The 17,031-nt window shown below is 62.7% G+C and overlaps 2 protein-coding genes across 5 annotated transcripts; one reads left to right on the top strand and one right to left on the bottom strand.

Annotated features, from left to right (window-relative positions):
- Positions 1-310: 310 nt before the first annotated feature.
- Positions 311-2,548, top strand: FREY1 (Frey regulator of sperm-oocyte fusion 1). Of its 2 annotated transcripts, none has more exons than XM_080592887.1 (4): positions 311-901; positions 1,083-1,150; positions 1,245-1,431; positions 2,349-2,548. In XM_080592887.1, exons 1-3 carry the CDS (start codon positions 834-836, stop codon positions 1,379-1,381), a joined length of 273 nt encoding a protein of 90 aa, XP_080449013.1. In that variant the 5' UTR covers positions 311-833; the 3' UTR covers positions 1,382-1,431; positions 2,349-2,548. The 2 variants fall into 2 exon arrangements, with proteins under 2 accessions (XP_080449013.1, XP_080449012.1); XM_080592886.1 differs by having other exon boundaries at positions 1,666-2,548.
- MAPK8IP1 (mitogen-activated protein kinase 8 interacting protein 1) lies at positions 1,792-15,960 on the bottom strand. Of its 3 annotated transcripts, none has more exons than XM_080592872.1 (13): positions 15,804-15,960; positions 10,767-10,872; positions 8,232-8,465; positions 7,507-7,617; positions 6,775-6,856; positions 5,711-6,586; positions 5,281-5,356; positions 4,719-4,891; positions 4,424-4,533; positions 4,208-4,327; positions 3,567-3,637; positions 3,202-3,300; positions 1,792-2,823 (listed from the first exon to the last, which is right to left on the bottom strand). In XM_080592872.1, exons 1-13 carry the CDS (start codon positions 15,887-15,889, stop codon positions 2,751-2,753), a joined length of 2,217 nt encoding a protein of 738 aa, XP_080448998.1. In that variant the 5' UTR covers positions 15,890-15,960; the 3' UTR covers positions 1,792-2,750. The 3 variants fall into 3 exon arrangements, with proteins under 3 accessions (XP_080448998.1, XP_080448999.1, XP_080449000.1); XM_080592873.1 differs by lacking the exon at positions 15,804-15,960 and adding an exon at positions 14,279-15,373; XM_080592874.1 differs by lacking the exon at positions 7,507-7,617.
- Between the last annotated feature and the right edge of the window lie 1,071 nt (positions 15,961-17,031).

The raw sequence follows: 17,031 nt of genomic DNA, 5'->3' as shown, positions 1-17,031 counted from the left end.
ATCAGAAAGAGCAGCTTTTGCAGTTGTCTACTCAGGGATGTGCTTTCTGTTTTAATATCCTCTCTTAGAGGCTTTTTGCTCTGGCCTGTACGCTCAGCTATGACTATCTGTAACTCCAGGTGCCTGCTTCAGCCCCCAGTTTCCTGACACAGTTTGCGGGATGCTGTGCTAGCACCTAACATGCTGAAAGGGTTTGCAGAATGGCTGCCAGCCAGCGCTCTGGGGGTTGGCCAAGGGCAGAGAAGAGAACTGGAGAGATTAATTCAGCAAATGCTGCTGTGCAGCACTTAATAAAGGGTCCAGCTGAGGCTTAGGCAGCTATGGCCATCTTCTGTATCTGCTGTGGTAGTTCAGGGACATGTGAGCCATCAGTTCGGTCTGTCAGCTGCCGTGGAGGCTGCCTCGGGCAGAACAAGGGGCAGCCAGCCTGTGGCACTGGGCTGCCCCCGAGCAGCCTGCCTGCTGCCAGCGGTGCCGCCTGGGCCTGGCCAGCAGTAAGCTGGCCTTGTGGGTGAGGGAGGTGTTCCTCAGGGGGCTGGCAGGATGCGGGGCTCGCAGCCCTCTTGCCTCAGCAGCCGCGATGGGGTGGGGTGGGGAGGCGCAGCAGCAAGGGGACCCCGGGGCCTGTCAGTGCCTAGCGGCCGTGTTGCCACCTCAGTTGGCAGTGTGGAAAAGTGACTTGAGCAGCTCCATCCATTTGGGCTTCTAACAAGGAGGATGCTGAAGAAGGTAAAGCCTGGAAGGCGGAGGAGTGAGAAGGTCTGGGGCCACCCGGGTGGCTCCTCTGTGACCTCGCTGCGGAACCTGACAGGGGTGGGTGACAGGGCCCAGCCATGCGGTGCTGGCTCCTGCTGCTCGCCCAGCTGCTGGCGGCTGCGCTCCCTCTGCCCCTGCGCCAGAGGTGAGGGCACTTCTCCTCTCCCCCCTGTCCCGGTACCTGCAGTGGTGCCGCAGGGGCTGGGTGCCCCTTTCTCCTGCAACCCCAGTGCTCCTGGAGCAGGCCTAGGCTGCCGCTGGTGGTGCCGACGCGGGTGAGTGGAGGAGGGCTCCGGCTCACTCCCACCTCTGGGTTTCTTCCGCAGCTACTCAGTCCCTGAGGACTTCTCCGCCCTCCTGGAGCTCCCGCAGCAGCACTTTGGCCTGGTGGATGGTACAGCTCTCCCCCCAGCCCCCTCCTGTGCACTCACCCCCTCCAGGGAAGGCAAGGACAGCTCCCTGGCCCTCACCCCACTGCCTACCCACAGATTACGGCATTAAACCAAAGCAGCCTCGCTTCAGGACCCGGGCAGCCCGGGAGCGGCCTGCAGGACTGCGCAGAGCTGGAAAAACCAAGCGCGATGAGCTTGATTTGTTGGAGTACTACTACGACACCCACCTGTGACCCCCCCCGCAGCTCTGCCCTATATTCCTGCAGGACAGCAGGGCACACAGGTAGGTGCGGGGAGCAGGAACAGGGGGCTCCAGCCATACCTCAGGGTATGTGAGGCTAGAGGAGCTGGGGCTGCTCAGCCTGAAGCAGAGGAGGCTAAGACGGGATGTTATTGCTGTCTTCAACTACATAATGGCAACTATAGAGCTAGCAGAGCCAGAGTTCTCCTGGTAGTGTAAATGGGAAGGCAAGAGGTAAGTTATCCCACAATCACACAGTGGTCTCTGGCCTCCAAGGTCTGCAGCTGGGGTTCTCGGAGGAAACCTGAGGTACTCGAGCTCCTCCTGCACCCCCAAAGGAAAGGGGGGAAATCCAGGGCCCAAACCTACCGCTGTGGGACACAAAGAGCACCGCAGCACTGCTCCATGAACCATCATATTTAATAGTTGTTGCCATCACAGCAGATCCAGCTGAAGCACGGAGACCGCTGGCTGCAGGGACCAGGAAAGGTTTTTGTTGTTGTTATTGTTGTTTTTAACCTCCCTGGAGATGTGTGCGGCTCCCTGCAGGCTTTAGCCCTTCCCTGCTCCGCTTCTGGCAGGCACCCCGGTCTGCACGGGGCTGAGACCCACCATGGTGGGGTGGCTCAGCCCTGCCCCTGCCACCTGCGGCTGGAGGGGAGAGGGGACGGGGGCAGAGAAACGCTTCCCTCCCCATGGTGTGGTCACTGCAGAGGTATGGGGGGGGGGGTCTTTCTCACCAGGGCATGGATGTAAGAGAGGAGGGATGGGGGCAGAGGCAGGGGTGAGCTGTCTCAGCTCCTCCTTTCTCTGGCACTCAAAGCAGAGCCACTGGCCTCCGTCCTCCCCGCCCAGCAGCCTTGTCCCCAGGGCCTGGCAGGGAAGCGATGTTCCCCTCCCCAGGCAGGAGCTCTCACGTGGTTCTTGTTGGCTGTAGCTGCTGTGTCTTCATCCTGCAGGAGTCCGACTCTGCCACTGCGTTAAAAGTCACCCCCGAGGGGTGTGACGGGAAGCTGGGCCACGGTCACAGGGAGGAGATGCTGGCACCCCAGCCTGCAGCAGGGAAGGGCTGGAGCAGGCTGCTGCCCGCCCCTCCAGCACTCACAGGCAGGGCACCCCGTGGGCACTTCTCCAATAGAATAAACTAAATATTTTGTACAATAAACACGATTTGTCCAGCCCTCCCCCCTCCCGTCCCCCCAGCCCCAGCCCGAGGAAGGGGAGCCACGAAAAGAGGCAGCTCGGTGCCCCGGGGAGCCGTTCCCTGGGCCCGCTCCTCCTCTGGTCTCAAAGCAGCTCTTGTCCATGCACGACGGGGAAGGGGCGAGCCTTGGCTGTGCAGTAGGCGCCCGTGCCAGCCCCTACTCCAGGTAGATGTCCTCTGTGGGGCACGTGTACTCCACATACTCCTTGTAGAATTGCTGAAAAGCCCTCCTGCAACACAGCATGGAGCAGAGCTCAGCTGCACCCTCCCCGAGGCACTTACAGAGCCTGTTTTGCTCCCCTTCTTGCCCTTGCTGTCAGGTCAAACCCCGTCTGGCCCCAGGATCCTCGTGCATTAGCACCCAGGGGCACCGCTGGAGCAAGGTCTCCATCCCAGCACCGAGCCTCCACACAGCGCATGGCTTTCAGCCATCTGCCTGCAAAGCTTTGCACCGGGATTTGTTCCAGCGCTGTCAGGAACACGCTGCCCGCAGCAGCGTCAGCCCTGGCTCTGGCCCCAGTCCCCTCGCTCTAGGGGAGAGGAGCCAGGTGCTGCTCCTCCTGTCTATCGGGAGGGAGCACCTTCCTCCCGCCCCAGCCAGGACTCACCCTACGGACTCCGCGAGCGGCTTTGTGGACTCCTCCGAGACGAAGACGTGGCAGGCAAATCTGTGGTCAGCAGGGTGCTTGGTGATGAACCCAAAATATCTGAGGGCAGAGAGAGCGGGTGAGAATGGACTGTCAGGCAGGAACAAGTACCCCCAGTGCCCAATTTTGGCAAAAGGGGGGTCCCAAACCCCAGTGGCCACCAGCTCCCTTGTCCCAGGCCCAGGTCTGGGATGTGAAGCCCATCCGGAGGATGCTCCTCACATGAAGCTGTGGCTTACAGGGGAAGGGGATGCTGGAGGCAGGAAGGCAGTGAAGCCTCCGTGCATTGAGGCACTGAGAGCTGCCCCGCACCTCCCGCTACTCACTTGTTGTTCTTTGGATGGTATCCACAAAAGGAAATGTTCTTCAGCTGGAAAAAATGGCTACACTTGTTTACCTAGGGGGGGACAGAGAAAAGACTTGTCAACACGCCTCCCCACCTGCCCTGTGGGGCAGCTGGTCTCCAACCCTGGAAATAGGAGCTCAGGCTGAGCCCAGCTCTCCACCACAGTACCCACGGCCATGGACTAATCCAGCAACCCGCCCAAAGGCAAGGTTTCCAAAAGGCTTGCTGTGAAGGCTTCGCTTGCCTCCACACAGCATCTTGCTAGGCTACTTATGGAGAACACCTATCAGCAGCCTGCAATGCCCAGCTAAAGAGATTACGGGGCAGATCTGCAGGACGCCACTCAAAATAGTAGCAGAAAGGTTTAGGAGCAGCTGACGGATTACGGGTGCAGCTCAGCTTGCGGCATCCCAGCACAACAACACGCTTGGCAGCTGTGAGGGCACCATTCTGTGGTACAGCCCAAAACTGGGGTCCCACCAGGCTTGGGGGGCCCTGATGGTGGGCCTACAACCCTTTGGATGGTGTTTCTCATGGAACAAGGAGCTCATTTGGGTGGAGACCCTTAATTCCCAAGCTAAGAGCAGCAAGTAGGGAAGGGATGAGACGAGTGGGTACTACCTTGCTGTGCTCCTTGGAGTCATCAGATTTCACAGCAATCTTGACCCCGCGCACGCTGATCTCCAGGACGCAGCTGGAGGGTGGGTTAAAGTGCACAGTAAGGCGGCGCGTGGTGGCAATCTGCGGGGAGACGGAGACACAAAGGCCTGGCACTCATGGGCAGCCCGTGAGGACGGCTCGCCCCTTGCAGGGGCTCAGCCCGGGGTGGGACACTACCTTCTGCATGGCTGCGCACAGCACGTCATTGCCCTTGTGATAGGGAACCTGCACCGAGCCGAGGAACTTCACCCGAAACTGGTCCACCCAGTCGCTGTTCTTGGCCAGAGCTGGAAGACAGAGCACGTGGCGGGGATCGTCTCTGACGGCCTCGGCCATGCTCCCACAGCTGCACAGTTCCCTGCCGAGCATCAGGTACAAGCCCCCACCGCCACCGGCTGGAGCCACCCCATCATTCCTTGCCTGGATGGGCAGGAGATCAGCGACATCACCGACCGTCACAGAGGCTCGGTACCTGTTATGTGGTCTGGGTCCTTGGTGACTTCGATAGCGTAGTAGGCAGGAAAAATGCCCCGGTCGCCTGTCCGCATGTTGTAGGCCTCGTACCAGTAATCCTCCGCCTGCACTTCCACCAGCAAGGGGTCGTCCACCTCCAGCTCCAGCTCGTCCGCGTGGCGAGGCACGAACCTGGGCAGGGAGTCACTGGCACCCGGCCGCTCTGGTGGGCTGCTTACCCACAGGCTGCTGGGACGGGGGCAACGTGGGACCCGCGGCCAGCACGGGTGGGCAGCAGGTGTAATTCGCCAAGATCTGGGATACTGAATGGAGATCTGAGTGGATTTAGGCTCAAAGGGCAGCAGGACCCTGGTACACACACAGGGATATCTATCCCCTCAGGCATCCCTCACGTGGCTCCCCAGAGAGGTCCTGAGTGCCCTGGGGGGCGTCTCTCACCCCTGGGCAGGTATTGCCCAGCCAGTGCCTGAGCTGAGGACAACAGCTTGGCCCCCAGGCTCCCCATGTTGGAAGCAGCATGGTTTGGGTAGGGACGGCCTTGGGACACTGCCCGCACTCACCTGAAGACGGCGCGGTGGGTCTGCTCCTGCTCCTCGCCGTTGATCATGCAGGAGAACAACCCGAAGGACTCAGCACCTGGGGAGGAAGGTAGAGGGGCACGTTGCAGCTCTGAGGGTCAGCACCACCGCAGGTAGAAGGACACGGCCCTCGCTCATGCCTCGCGGCTTTAACTCAGGCAAAAAAAACTGCTTGAAATGCCCCCAGCTGTGTGAGCCTGCAGCTCATGAGGCTTTTCCAGCCCCCCCATACCCCTTGGCCACAAGGGAAGAAGTCCCAGACTGTGGAGCCAGCACCTGCTGGAGCTTCTCCATCTCGCTGGAGGCCCTGCAGGGCACCCCGGACCAGGCAAGCTTATACCAGGGACCTGCAGGGCTGCCTGGGGACACAGCCGCCCGCCCCCCCCACCTCCTCCCTCCGCCCAGCACTCACTGGAGGAGCGTGTCCGGCCACTCATGAAGACATTGAGGAACTTCTTGGAGAAGTGGATGTCCGCCTCGGGCGTCGAGTCCTCGGAGAGGCAGACCGAGTCGCGTTTCAGCGCGTCCTCCTCGTACTCCTCGCCAATGGCCGACTCGTAGGGCGAGGAGACACAGTTGTCGTAGACGGTGGCCGAGTCGCTCTCGTCGCTGTAGCCCGAGTAGCACTGCTTGAGGCTGACCAGCTCCAGCTGCACGTTCTCATCCACCACCAGCGTGTACTTGACCGAGTCGTAGGAGAGGGCGCTGGTGTCCGAACTCACCGACGCTCTCTGAAGGTTGTGGCCCGGCCGGTAGCCACTGCTCCCACCCACACAGGAGGCCCGGGGCAGGCTCGTCTTGTCAGGGGAGGACATGTAGTCCAGCACCTCGTCCTCCTCGCTGATGGAGGGGTTGGTTTTCCCTGCCAAGGCCGAGTAGCTGGAGGTGTCAATGTCGGAGCTGATGGACATGCGGTTCTCGCTGGACTGGGACAGGAACGGCTTTTCGGTCTCCAGTGGGTCTGAGTTCTTCTGCACGGGCGTCAGGTAGATCTCCTCCGTGGCCTCCAGCCTCACGTCCGTCTGGTAGCGGATGCGGTCCCGGTGGGCCTCGGGGCCCCTCGTTGTCACCACCACCACGCTGGCTCCGTGGGGCGGGGGCCTGCTGGTGGCCTGGTGCTTCTCGGGGGGCCGGGACGAGGCGACGCAGGCGGGCGCCATCTGGGTGGCTGCTGTGCGCCGGCACGGGCTCTCCGTGGACGTGCCCCGGTCTTTGGTGGAGGTTGTGCTGTTTTGGTGATTGACCTCATCACTCAGGCAAACGTGGTCGTGGGGAGGGGTCTGCTCACCTGCGGGGAGGAGAGCAGCGTTGGTGTTCCCACCGACGGGGATGCTCCAGACTCAAACTGGACATGCGCCAACTGGGGACGTTTTTCCCCAACCTCCAGCACTGCTCGCCCCGTGCTCCAGGCCGGGGATCAACTCCCAGGAGCCACCAAAGGGTGTGAGGCCCCTGGCCACCAGCCCCCCGACTCACCCGTTTTCAGAGGGGACGACGACCGGGACACCCGCTCCTGCCAACTGTGCTTTTTCCCCAGGGAGTTGTTATTCAGGGTGTCCTGGGGAGGAGAACAAAGCCGCCTTGTCACCCGGGCAGTAAACAGCACGTGGCAGCCGTCCCTCCCCACCCCACAGCGATGCACCGCGGCCGGGGCCCTCACGGCCCCTGGGCGCTGCCTGGGACCGCCCGAGCGCTTCCTCACGGTGCCCGTGCCCGTCCCTGGGTGCAGCCCACCCGCCTGGGCACGCTTTGCTCCCAGGCTTTGCAGGCAGCTCTGGGGCACAGCGCGGGTGTTTCTCCCCCCGCAGCAGCGGAGTTTTCCACGCTGTTAGTTTTTGCTCGAGCACCAAGCTTGGGACTCTCGGGGGTTTTCTCCTGCAGCCATCACCATCAGCATGGGAGCTGCCCTGCTCGCTTTGCTTCCCCACCAACACGAAGAAAGCCTCTGCCCTGAAGCCCACCAAGATTTGTGGGATCCCCAGCACCCTGTCCTGTCCTCGGGGCACACACACGGGCTCCGTGTGCCCAGCCCTGCTCGCTCCGGGCTCCCGCTGCCAGCCACATCAGACCCTGTGCTGCAAAGCTCCTGTTCCCCGTGTCCTCACCTCAGGTCATGCCCGTGGCTCCCAGTGTGGCCCCACAGCCTCCCCCTCCCCAGCCCACCATCTATGCATCCCCCCACACACACGCCACCCCCCCCAAAAATACCTCTCCGCAGGTCTGGACACTGGTTGGGACCAACTGCCCGGGGGGTGCCTTTGCTGTCCCCGTCCCCCCAGCTGGATGTGGCTCCCACGTGCCACCGGCTCCTCGGGGTCCCTGCGCAGGGTGGGACAAGGCTGCCTGCTGTCCCCTTGTCCATTATGCTCCAGCCAGCTCCCCCCGCCTCCCCAGCCCTGCTGCCTTTGTCCCCGGTGCCAGCTGCCCTGCGGGCATTGTCCTGGCTCGGTGCCTTCCTCCTCCTCCTTCTCCTCCTCCTCCCACCCATGGCCTCAGGCAGAGAGCTGGCATCAGCTGCCTGTGCCGGGCTGGTGACACCCAGCTCCGACTACTCCCCATCTGTCACCCACGGGGACACCTGCCTCTCGCTTTGCGCTCCTCAGCTGCGCGTCACCACCACGAAAATCCTCCTACTTGGCAAGGGAAGCCACTGCCGAAGGCAGGAGGAAGGCAAAAATAGCCCTGCGTGCAGCGGCACACCTTGCGCGGTTTTGCGAAGTTCGCAGGAGGGATGGGGCTCGGGGAGGCCAGCTCAGAGGGGCAGCATGCAGGGCACCTAAACGTCACCCGTCATGGGGATGGCAGCGTCTGGGAAAACCCTCCATGCAAAAGCAGGGGGGCAAAAGCTCAGGGGGCAAAAGCTGAGGTGCAAAAGCCAGTGGGAAAAAGTCCCCAAACCCCCTCCCACCCCCCCCCCCCGGGCCAGTTCTCACCTGGCTGCGAGGCACCTGCGGGAAGAGGTTGAGCGTGGTGGGTCGCTTGGGCCGGTAGCTCTCGGTGCTGGCGGGCTGGGGGGCTTTCTGCAGCGGCTGGGGCTCCGTCTGCTCCTCGGCCGGCGCGTCCCCGGCGGCGTCGATGAGGTCGAGCTGCAGCATCTCGGCCTGCAGCCGGCTGCCCTCCCCGCCGCCCGCCGCCCGCGCCGCGCCGCCCGCCCGGCTCACACAGCCCTGCCGGGATTAGCGGCTCGGTCAGGAGACTGGGAGGGCCGGAGGACGGCCGTGCCAGTTGGCCTCAGCCTTTTAAAGCAGCAGGGGATGGCGCATCCCACCCCACGTGCCCATCGCCGTGGCTGCCGGCCTTCCCTCCCTCCTTCCTTCCGCTACAGCGTAGGGGGACTTGGTCCTAACCTGCCTCCCCGGCACCCCGCAGGAGCGCTGACCCCAGCACCAAACCAAAGGCAGGATTTCCAGCCTCAGCCCGGCCAGCTTGCCCCCTCTGCTCATCCCCCTCTGGACCACCAAGGCTTTCAGTGGTCATCGCCTTCATTTTTTACGCTGGCCTAACACAAAGATTTCAGTGGTTCCCGTGGCAGATGCCACCGGTTGTGGCAAATCACCTGGATTTGAACAAGGAAACAGAGGCATGTGAGAAGAGCTGGGGGAATATGCCAGCTACATTGGTGAGACCTAGCTAAGGTAGGCGTATTCGAGTCAGCTGGTGACATTCTACCTAGACTGCTAACGATGCTGCCTCGGCAATCCTGTAGCTGTGGCAGTCACTCGGAGAACTCAGAGGAGGGAAAGTCCCAGAGGGACGCAGGAGAGCAAAACAGTGCCTATTTTTGAGGAATATACGCCCTAGGAGTGATGCGCCATTCAGGATTCAGTAGCTGAGAGGGAACTACAACCCCTGCAGGTACGTGTTCATGGACTGGCACACGGCGGATGCTGCTTGTTTCCCTCGTCTGGAAAAGCCTTGAGGCCCAGCACAGCCCGAAGGCTGGCGGTGGGGAAGAGAGGCAGGGTCTGAGGAAAGTTTTGGAAAGCCACCCGGAGGAAGCAGCCGCCTTTCTGCTGCATCCCAGCCCCGCTTTGCTCCCCGCCTGCCCAGGCACTGGGTCCCTGGCACAGCGCCGCTGCTGGCATCACCCCTATCTGGGGCAGGTGTTTGCAGCCGGTCCAGGTCACACTGAGCCAGGGGTGGTAACGAGAGGAAGCCCGGCGTTTCCAGGAGCCTTATTGTGCTCTAAAATCAAAGGGATTTTTTCCCCACATCTGTATCTTCGTGGCTGGTTCAAGCCTTTTCGTGCATCTGGATCAGGATCAGCCTGTGAGGGTTTAATGCAGGCGTCCCTGCTCTTTTCCCTCGGGCACTCCTCTCACTCTCCAGTATTTCCAAGAAGGGTATTTTTTTTTCTATTTCTTGTTCCTGCATTAAACAGTTTCAGCAGCTCCCGGAACACGAATGATGCAACAAGCCTTCGCTAGCTGCAGCCTGCTTTCACCAGGACCCACCTTGCTGAATTTGGGAATAAGCTGCCCTGTGTTTAAAAGCAAGCAAACCGAGGCCGAACCCGAAGCCGGGGCCTTGCACTTGTGCCACCATGACCCACGTTGCTGCACCCAGCCTCCTTGCCGGAGCCAGCCACACTTTGCAAGCTGCGTGCCTGAGCCGCTATTTCTGGAGAGCTGCTAAAATAGCCCGTGATGAAGTCATCATTGTTTTCCCGGGACCAAAAAACAAAAACAAACAAACAAACAAACAAAAACCTCCAACCCCCTCCTCTGTCAAGGTATCGCCCTTTGCAATGGCATTTTGCTGCTGGGCATCTTTGCCTGCCGAGACCCTGGGTCCCCCAACCAGCAGCCGCCTTCTCCAGACTCCCCCGGCTCCAGGGGGGGAATTTTGGCACCTGCCCAGCCCTCAGGAGCCCCCACTGCTCCAGGCTTCAGTTTGGCTCCTGCCCTCAGCCAGGGCCGCTTCCCCAGGGGATGCAGCCAGCACTCACGTGCCGGGGTTATTCCCGGTTTCCCAGCCTCCGCGCCGTGCACGTGGCCAGACCCAGCCAAAACACTCCCCCCGGGCCTGGCTGCTTCACCAGACACATCCTGCAAGCTCTCGTCTCGCGGGAGCCATCGCCATCGGGCCTGAGAGCTCCCTGGCTCTCACCACTGACATTTCAGGCTGAAGAGACCCTCTCGCAGCCACTGCTTTCAGTTCTGCTCCTCGGGCAATCCTCCACATCCCGTCTAAGCCATCTGTATGTATTTTTAGCAGCTGCTTTTTTCTGAGCACGGTCGGCTCCCCTGTTTAGGAACAGCTCGCCTCCGCCTCGCGCCCCAGCAGGCTCAGTACGCCCAGCAGCAGGCAGCGGGCAGGGCATGGGGCTCAGTGCTGGTGCCCCAGCAGCCTCCTTCTGCCCTGGGATGGCCCCAAATCGGAGGCTGCAGGAGGCCACCAGCGCCTCCCTGCCCACAGCCCGCATCAAACACATGGACACAATGCAGTATCCCATCCCATGTGCTTACCCGGGCGGCCAGGCTCTCCTTGCAGTGCAGGCTGATGCCACACTCATCGGTGATCTCGGAGAGGTCTTCATCCTCAAACTCCTCGAGGCTGATGTCGTGGGTGAGCCTGGAGGGAGCGGAGACCGCGGTCATGCACTGCACGTGCAAGGGCAAGGAGGGCACACCCAGACGGGGCCACCAACACCAATTCTGGGACCACAATCACCATCTCTGGGCCCACCAACACCAGCCCCGGGCCCACCAACACCATCTCTAGGCCCAGCAGGGCAAACACCGGGGTCATGGTGTCAGGAAGGGCCTGGTGGGGCACGGCTGGAGGATGGACCTGCCGGGGCATGTGATCACATCAAGACCTGCAGACCTTGCACACACCACAAACCTGCTGGCCGTGGCACGAGCAGCACGTGAGCCTCACAGACAGGCTGGAAGGGGTGTCCCAGCCCAGGTGCTGCCTGCAGCACAGAGGGCAGCGAGTTCCCTCTGTGCCAAATTCCCTCCCCGGGGTGTCTGCAGCATCCCTGCATCCATCGGCACCGCTCACCGCCCCGATGAACCCTTTATGGCTCCCTCATGGCTGTCAGCCCCACTACTTCCCTTTGGAAAGTTTGCCAAGATTTCCTTTTAGTGGCTGGAAATGTGCTGACTACCCAGCTCCTCGCGTGCTCGCTTGCATCCCCGGGGAGCTCCTGGCTCCCGTGCATTAAAACATTTCTACGTGGTGCTACCGCAACGCTCCTCGTGCCTGTTCATTACCGGGGTGGGAAACGCAAGAGCCCAGCCCAAAAGTCCTCTGCCAGCCATGGGTGGCGTGGGGTGGAAGCGTCCCTACAGGAGACGAAGCAGGGCCACACTGGGAGGAGTCCCACATGCCATACTGCTGCTGCCTGCAGGAGGGGAGGAAACGCAGAGCAGGATGCTCACAGCGAAACCTTCAAAGCCTGGATCGATTTCTTCTCCGGTTACACGGGTCACCAGGGCCGGGCACCATCAGCCCCTTCCCTTTGTCCACCGAGGCGTGGAAGCACAGTGAGGAGCCATGGGTCCCAGCACAGGACTGGGCACAGCCCTGCCTCGGGGACGGAGATGCTACGTGGGCATCCAGCACAATTCCCTGCCTGCATCCAGCAGCAGAAGAGCTGCCCCCCCCGCACGCCAGCCCTTTTATTTCCACGCCGCATGTTGGCAGCTCCCTCCTCTCGCCCTGCTGAAAAATCCTGCCGGACACGCACATTCCCGCGCCCACGGCGGCCCCATTTGCTGCACGTCTCCCTGCACAGCCAGGAAAACTTTGGGCTCCGCTCGCTGCCAAGTTTGCTGCTGTCCTGCGGCAGCGCCGGTGCAAGAGAGCGATGTGCCCGCAGGCGAGGGGCTGTCACTCGTCCCCATGCACACCCCTGGGGACAGCCCCCCCGCCCCCATGCCCGGCCGGTCCCCTACCATTTCTCCCACTGGTCTTCCAGCCAGCTCTCTTCTTCGGCGCTCGACTCCATGCTCAGGGGCAGCTGCATCAAGGAGGACCCCCCCTTCCCTGGGGCACACGCTCCCACCCCGATGCAGACCCCGGCCTGGGGTCAGTTGTTGGCGGGGGGATGCTGAGCGCCGGGCACCCACTGCCCCAGTGCAGCCCGTGGCTGCCGGCGCTGCTCTGTCTCCTCACTGCGCAACCTGGGCAAGCTCATTAAAAATAGACGGAATCAGCTGTCCTGGAGGGGGAGAAAAATAAAAAAATAGCCTCCCCAGCTGAGCCGGTGCCAAGTCCCTGCTCTCTGCCGGGGATGCTGACTGCCTCTGCCTGCCAGCCAGCCAGCCCGGCTCCTGGTAGCACTCCAGCGGCCGGTCCCCAGCACCCGCAGCAGGGCATCTGGTTACCCCGGCTCCTTCTCCTGCCCTTGCACCATCGCTGGCTGAGACAGGGAGGAACAGAAGATTCCCGTTAGGGCCCTGTCACAGTGATGGGACGCCTTCCTGTAGGGCACCGGGGCTTTCTTTTGGCTTCACGCCACTGGAGAGGGGTCAGCTTTCTGCCCCCGCGGCCCTGCTGCCGCCTCAGCCAGCCCTGAGCCACGTGGGACACACTGCCAAGCTCCTCTGCCGCCGGCTGCTGCTCCCCTGCTTCGGCGCCGTTGGCAGGTTTCACTTGTGACGCCGTGTTTGGTGTCTCTCGGCTCCCTTACAACAGTATCCCAGGCTCCATCTTCCCTACCAGCTCTGCCTGGAGGCGTCTGCTCTGTTCAAAACCTCCTGGCTCAATGGAATGAATAAAGAAATCTATCTCCGCGTTGCTGCTGCCCTTTCCTCCTCTCACATGGATGCTCCAGGACTTGCTAGGGGAGGCAAGGAGGGCTCTCCTTCACCCCCTGCTCCTCTGTGCCGGGAACACCCCTGCCTTTCTCTCCTGCTCCTCAAAGAAGCTAGGAATACCAGCAACAAGCAGCAGCTATGGCTCCCATCAGCTCCATCATGGTCCACAAAAGCTCAAGCAGGCCCTACAGGGACATTTGGGCCAACATTCCCCTGAGTGCCAGCAGGAGAAGCGTGGGTACCACCTGTGTGCCACTGCAGGAAGGTGTGGGGCTCTTCAGGGAGGCTGGCACGAGGCTAAGCAAAGTCCCGAGGCCAACAAGGACAGCACCCCTGCCAGAGGACACCTCTCAACCCCCCGACAACGCTGGCATCCCCCAGCTGCCACCCAAAAACTGCGAGTGCACAAGCAGGGGCAGCCCCTGCCTGCAGGGTTTGGCTGTAGGAGCAGGGGCCAGGCATAGGGCTTGGCTCCAGGGAGGGTTGGGGTCAGAGGCTCCACAATGGGGCCTATCCAGGACAACACAGCACAGCGGGGGCTCCAGCGAACCCATCTGCTGGGGCTCCCTCAGAACCAGACCAACCTTTGGTCCCCCATCACAAAAAGCAGGGTCACCCACCTCGCTCCCCAACCCAAGGCCTCCACACAGGCTTCCCAGACCCAAAGGCACAAGTCAGGCACACAGACAACCCGTAGCACTGAGGCTGGTCTCTGCCTCGGCATGAAAACACTCCCTTGAGCTTGCCGAGGAGGTGGTGAGGTCTCCATCCTCCAGAGATGCTGTCCCTTGTGGGACATCATGGTTTCCTGCAGGCAGCCAGGCTCCCTGAGGAGCGACACCACAGCTCCTGGCTCCCCTCCTGCAAGGCTCTGCCACCGAGGAGCCACGGCAGGCTGGACAGACGGCCAGCTGATGCATCTTCCCCTTGGCCCCACTGATGCCTGCCCCCACACCGTGCTGGGGCCACCACCACCCTTGGATAGAGCTTGGGGACATGGGATCAACAGGATGGGCAGCCGTGGGGCCCTCCACCCAGCTGCGCCCTGGTTGTGCCGCCCCCCAAGCTGGGCACAGCCCCAGCCATGAGGCTTTCGGAGGCCAGCATGGAGGAGGGGCAAGAAGAACGTTTTTGTTGCTGGCTCCTAAAACGCTGTTGCTGTTCTCACGGTGAGCAGCCACCTCCAGAGCCCTCCCGCCTGCAGGTCTCACCTCACCATCCTCTGCCCCTTCTCAGACCGCTCCAAACCACCAGCAGCCACGGCGACCTGCCAGGCCTCCACTCCCGGCCTCCTCAGGGCTTCAGGGCCAGCCTGTCGTGTCACCTGCTGCCCGAGTCCCTCAGGACCCGAGCCACCAGCTCACCCCCGCTTAGGCCGTGCAGCACCTTGTGGGGGGTGGCGGCTGGAAGGGCAGGAGCCCCCCTCACACACAGCACACACACAGCCCGGCGCTCTCGGCTCCCATCCCCTTCTCAGCGCCCGAGCCCCGGCTCCGCGGCGGCCGTTTCCAAGAGGCAGCGTGAGGGCTGGGTGTGCAGGCTTTCCCCAGCCATGTTGCAGCAGCGCCCAGCGGCTCTGGCAGGCAGCGCTGCAATAGCAGGCGGCTGCAGGAGCCGCCCGGCAGAGGGGCTCCGGTGGCAAAGGTCTGCTGGGCCCTTCGGAGGTAAATGGAAAAAAAAAAAAAAAACACAGCTGGACACAGCTGGATGCTTCCTCACAGGGCCCCGCTGGTCCCAGGGCTCAGGGAATGACAAGCACTCGGCCACGGCTCCACTGCTCCTCCCCACCTCCAAAATCTCACCACGTAACCACCTGGTACTGGTCCCCCCTCACCCAGCTCCCACACAACGCCACCGCAGCAACCCCGAGCGTAAATCGATGGCTGTAAAGATGTCAGAGCCGCCAGGGGCACCCAGCCTGCCCTGCGTGGCAAGCAGACGACGCTCCCTTACCCACCAAGCCCCCTTACCCGCCGAGCACATCCCGTCCCAGAGCTGCTCGCGGGAGGCACCGGTGGGTCCGAATCCCCCGGTCCCTGCAGGTTGGCACCTGCGGCCATGCCTGGCCTGGCCCTCGCCATCGCACGTCCCCGCCGGGCACCGGAGGAGAGGTGTCGCGCCCCCCCTCCCCATCCCAGATCGATGGGAGCGCTTGGTGTAGCTGCGAGGATCAATCCTGGCACGCTCCCACCTGCTCGCCTGGGGCTCCTGCTTCACGGGGGTGGGGAGGGAAAGGCAGCGCCCGGGATTTCTAGGAAAGGGCTAGAAAAAGGCTCTCCTGGGGGTGGAAAGGGAGGTGAAGCGTTGCCATCGGGAAGAGGTGTCTGAAGAGGAGGCGAGACAGGTGAGGAGGCTTGGGGGGGGGGGAGACAGATGGGCCAAAAAGGGGCAAAAAGCTGGAGGCTGGAAGGGGCTGAAATGGCAAATGGGGGAGGTATATGGGGTCAGCACGGGTTGGGGGGGGCTGGAGCGGTGCCGGGGGGGTGAGGTGGGGGTTCAGCGATGTATGGGGTGGGGGGGGCTGAAGGGATGCATGGGGCGAGCTGGGGGGGCTGAAGGATGCGCGGGGAGGATGCAGAAGGGCTGGATGAGGAGGGGGCCGCAGTGGCAGTGCGGGGCTGGGGTGGGGGGGCTGCGGCGGATGGGGAGCGGTGCCCGGGGCCGGGGGGGGGGGGGAACGGAGGGGGGCTGCGGCCCGGGCAGCCCCGCGGGGGTCCCGGGGGAGGCGTCCGGTACCTGAAATTGGGGGGCGAGGCGAGGTGCAGCCCCAGGAAGGGGGAGGAGGCGGGCGGGGATGCGGCTCCTTTCTCTCGCTCCGCCATTCCGCGGCTCTCCCCATGCAGGCGGAGGGAGGGAGGGCGGGCGGCGGGGAAGGAGGCAGGGAGGGAGGAAGGAGGCTGGAGGGAGGGGATGCCGCCGGGGCCGCCGGGGAGGGACGTACCTGCTGCCGGGGGGGCGGGTGGGGGGGCTCCTCCTGTGCCCCCCCCCCGGAGCTGCAGGACAGATGTGCCGCTGCTGGACCCCCCCCGCACACACAGCCAGCTGTGCCCGCAGCTGCAGGCAGAGCCCCCAGTGCAGGTATTGCTATGGGGCTCCTGCCCAAGGCGAGGGGCACACAGGGTCCCCTACAACAAGGGACGGGGCACCCCTGTCACCGCCACCTCCCCCAGGGTCTGCCCGGGGGGGCAGCACCACCCAGGGCCTTTCCTCTGCCACCAGCCTCCCCCATCCTCAGCCTCGGCAGCCAGGTGTGCCTGGAGCCCGCAGCAAAGTCCCGCTGTGGCTCTGCGCCCCTCGGGGGTCTGGCACCAGCGTTGGCAGCCCCAGAGCAAAGCCCGTGCCCACCAGGGCTGCATGCGTGGTGAAGGTAATTTAAGCAGGGAAATAAACAGATTATACACAGGTTCCACTGGCACAGGTGGAAAAAGCAAGTCCCAAGGCTGCAGGTCACTGCCCAGAACAGGCAGACCCACTCTTGCACCCAGCTGTGGCCCAGGGACCCTGCTGGGTGAGCATTATTCTCTGCCCCCTTTCCCCAGCAGCAGGTTTCTGTGCCTGGCCTCCCCGTGCATTGCAGGCTGCTTTAAAAACCACGCGGGTTGTGGTGTACACAGAAGTGGACAACACCAGTATTTTTAGGTCCCGAGGCTACTACTGTAAACGATCAGGAGAACTTCCCCTATTCCCTGCACGCCTGCTGTGCTCCCAGTTATCACTCACGTCTGTGACAGGCCCGCGTGGATGCGTGGCACTGCCTCAGCAGGTCAAACCTTAAAGACAGAGCAGGTGCCATCAGCATCTCAAGCCACGGGGCTGGCTGCCTTCAAGGCAACGGTATTGCATCTTGGCCAAGGCCCAGGCCGTCAGCTGCTCCTCCAGAGAAGAGCGAGCAGAGCCCTCCGAGGCACACAGCCCTGCTCTCAGCTGGGAGCCTTGGGCTCCTGCCAGCCCAACTCAAAAGAGA

This window comes from Anser brachyrhynchus, assembly GCF_964034855.1.
Source record: "Anser brachyrhynchus genome assembly, chromosome: 5".
In the NCBI taxonomy this organism is placed as follows: Eukaryota; Metazoa; Chordata; class Aves; order Anseriformes; family Anatidae; genus Anser; species Anser brachyrhynchus.
This window is presented reverse-complemented; position numbering and strand designations above follow the sequence as displayed.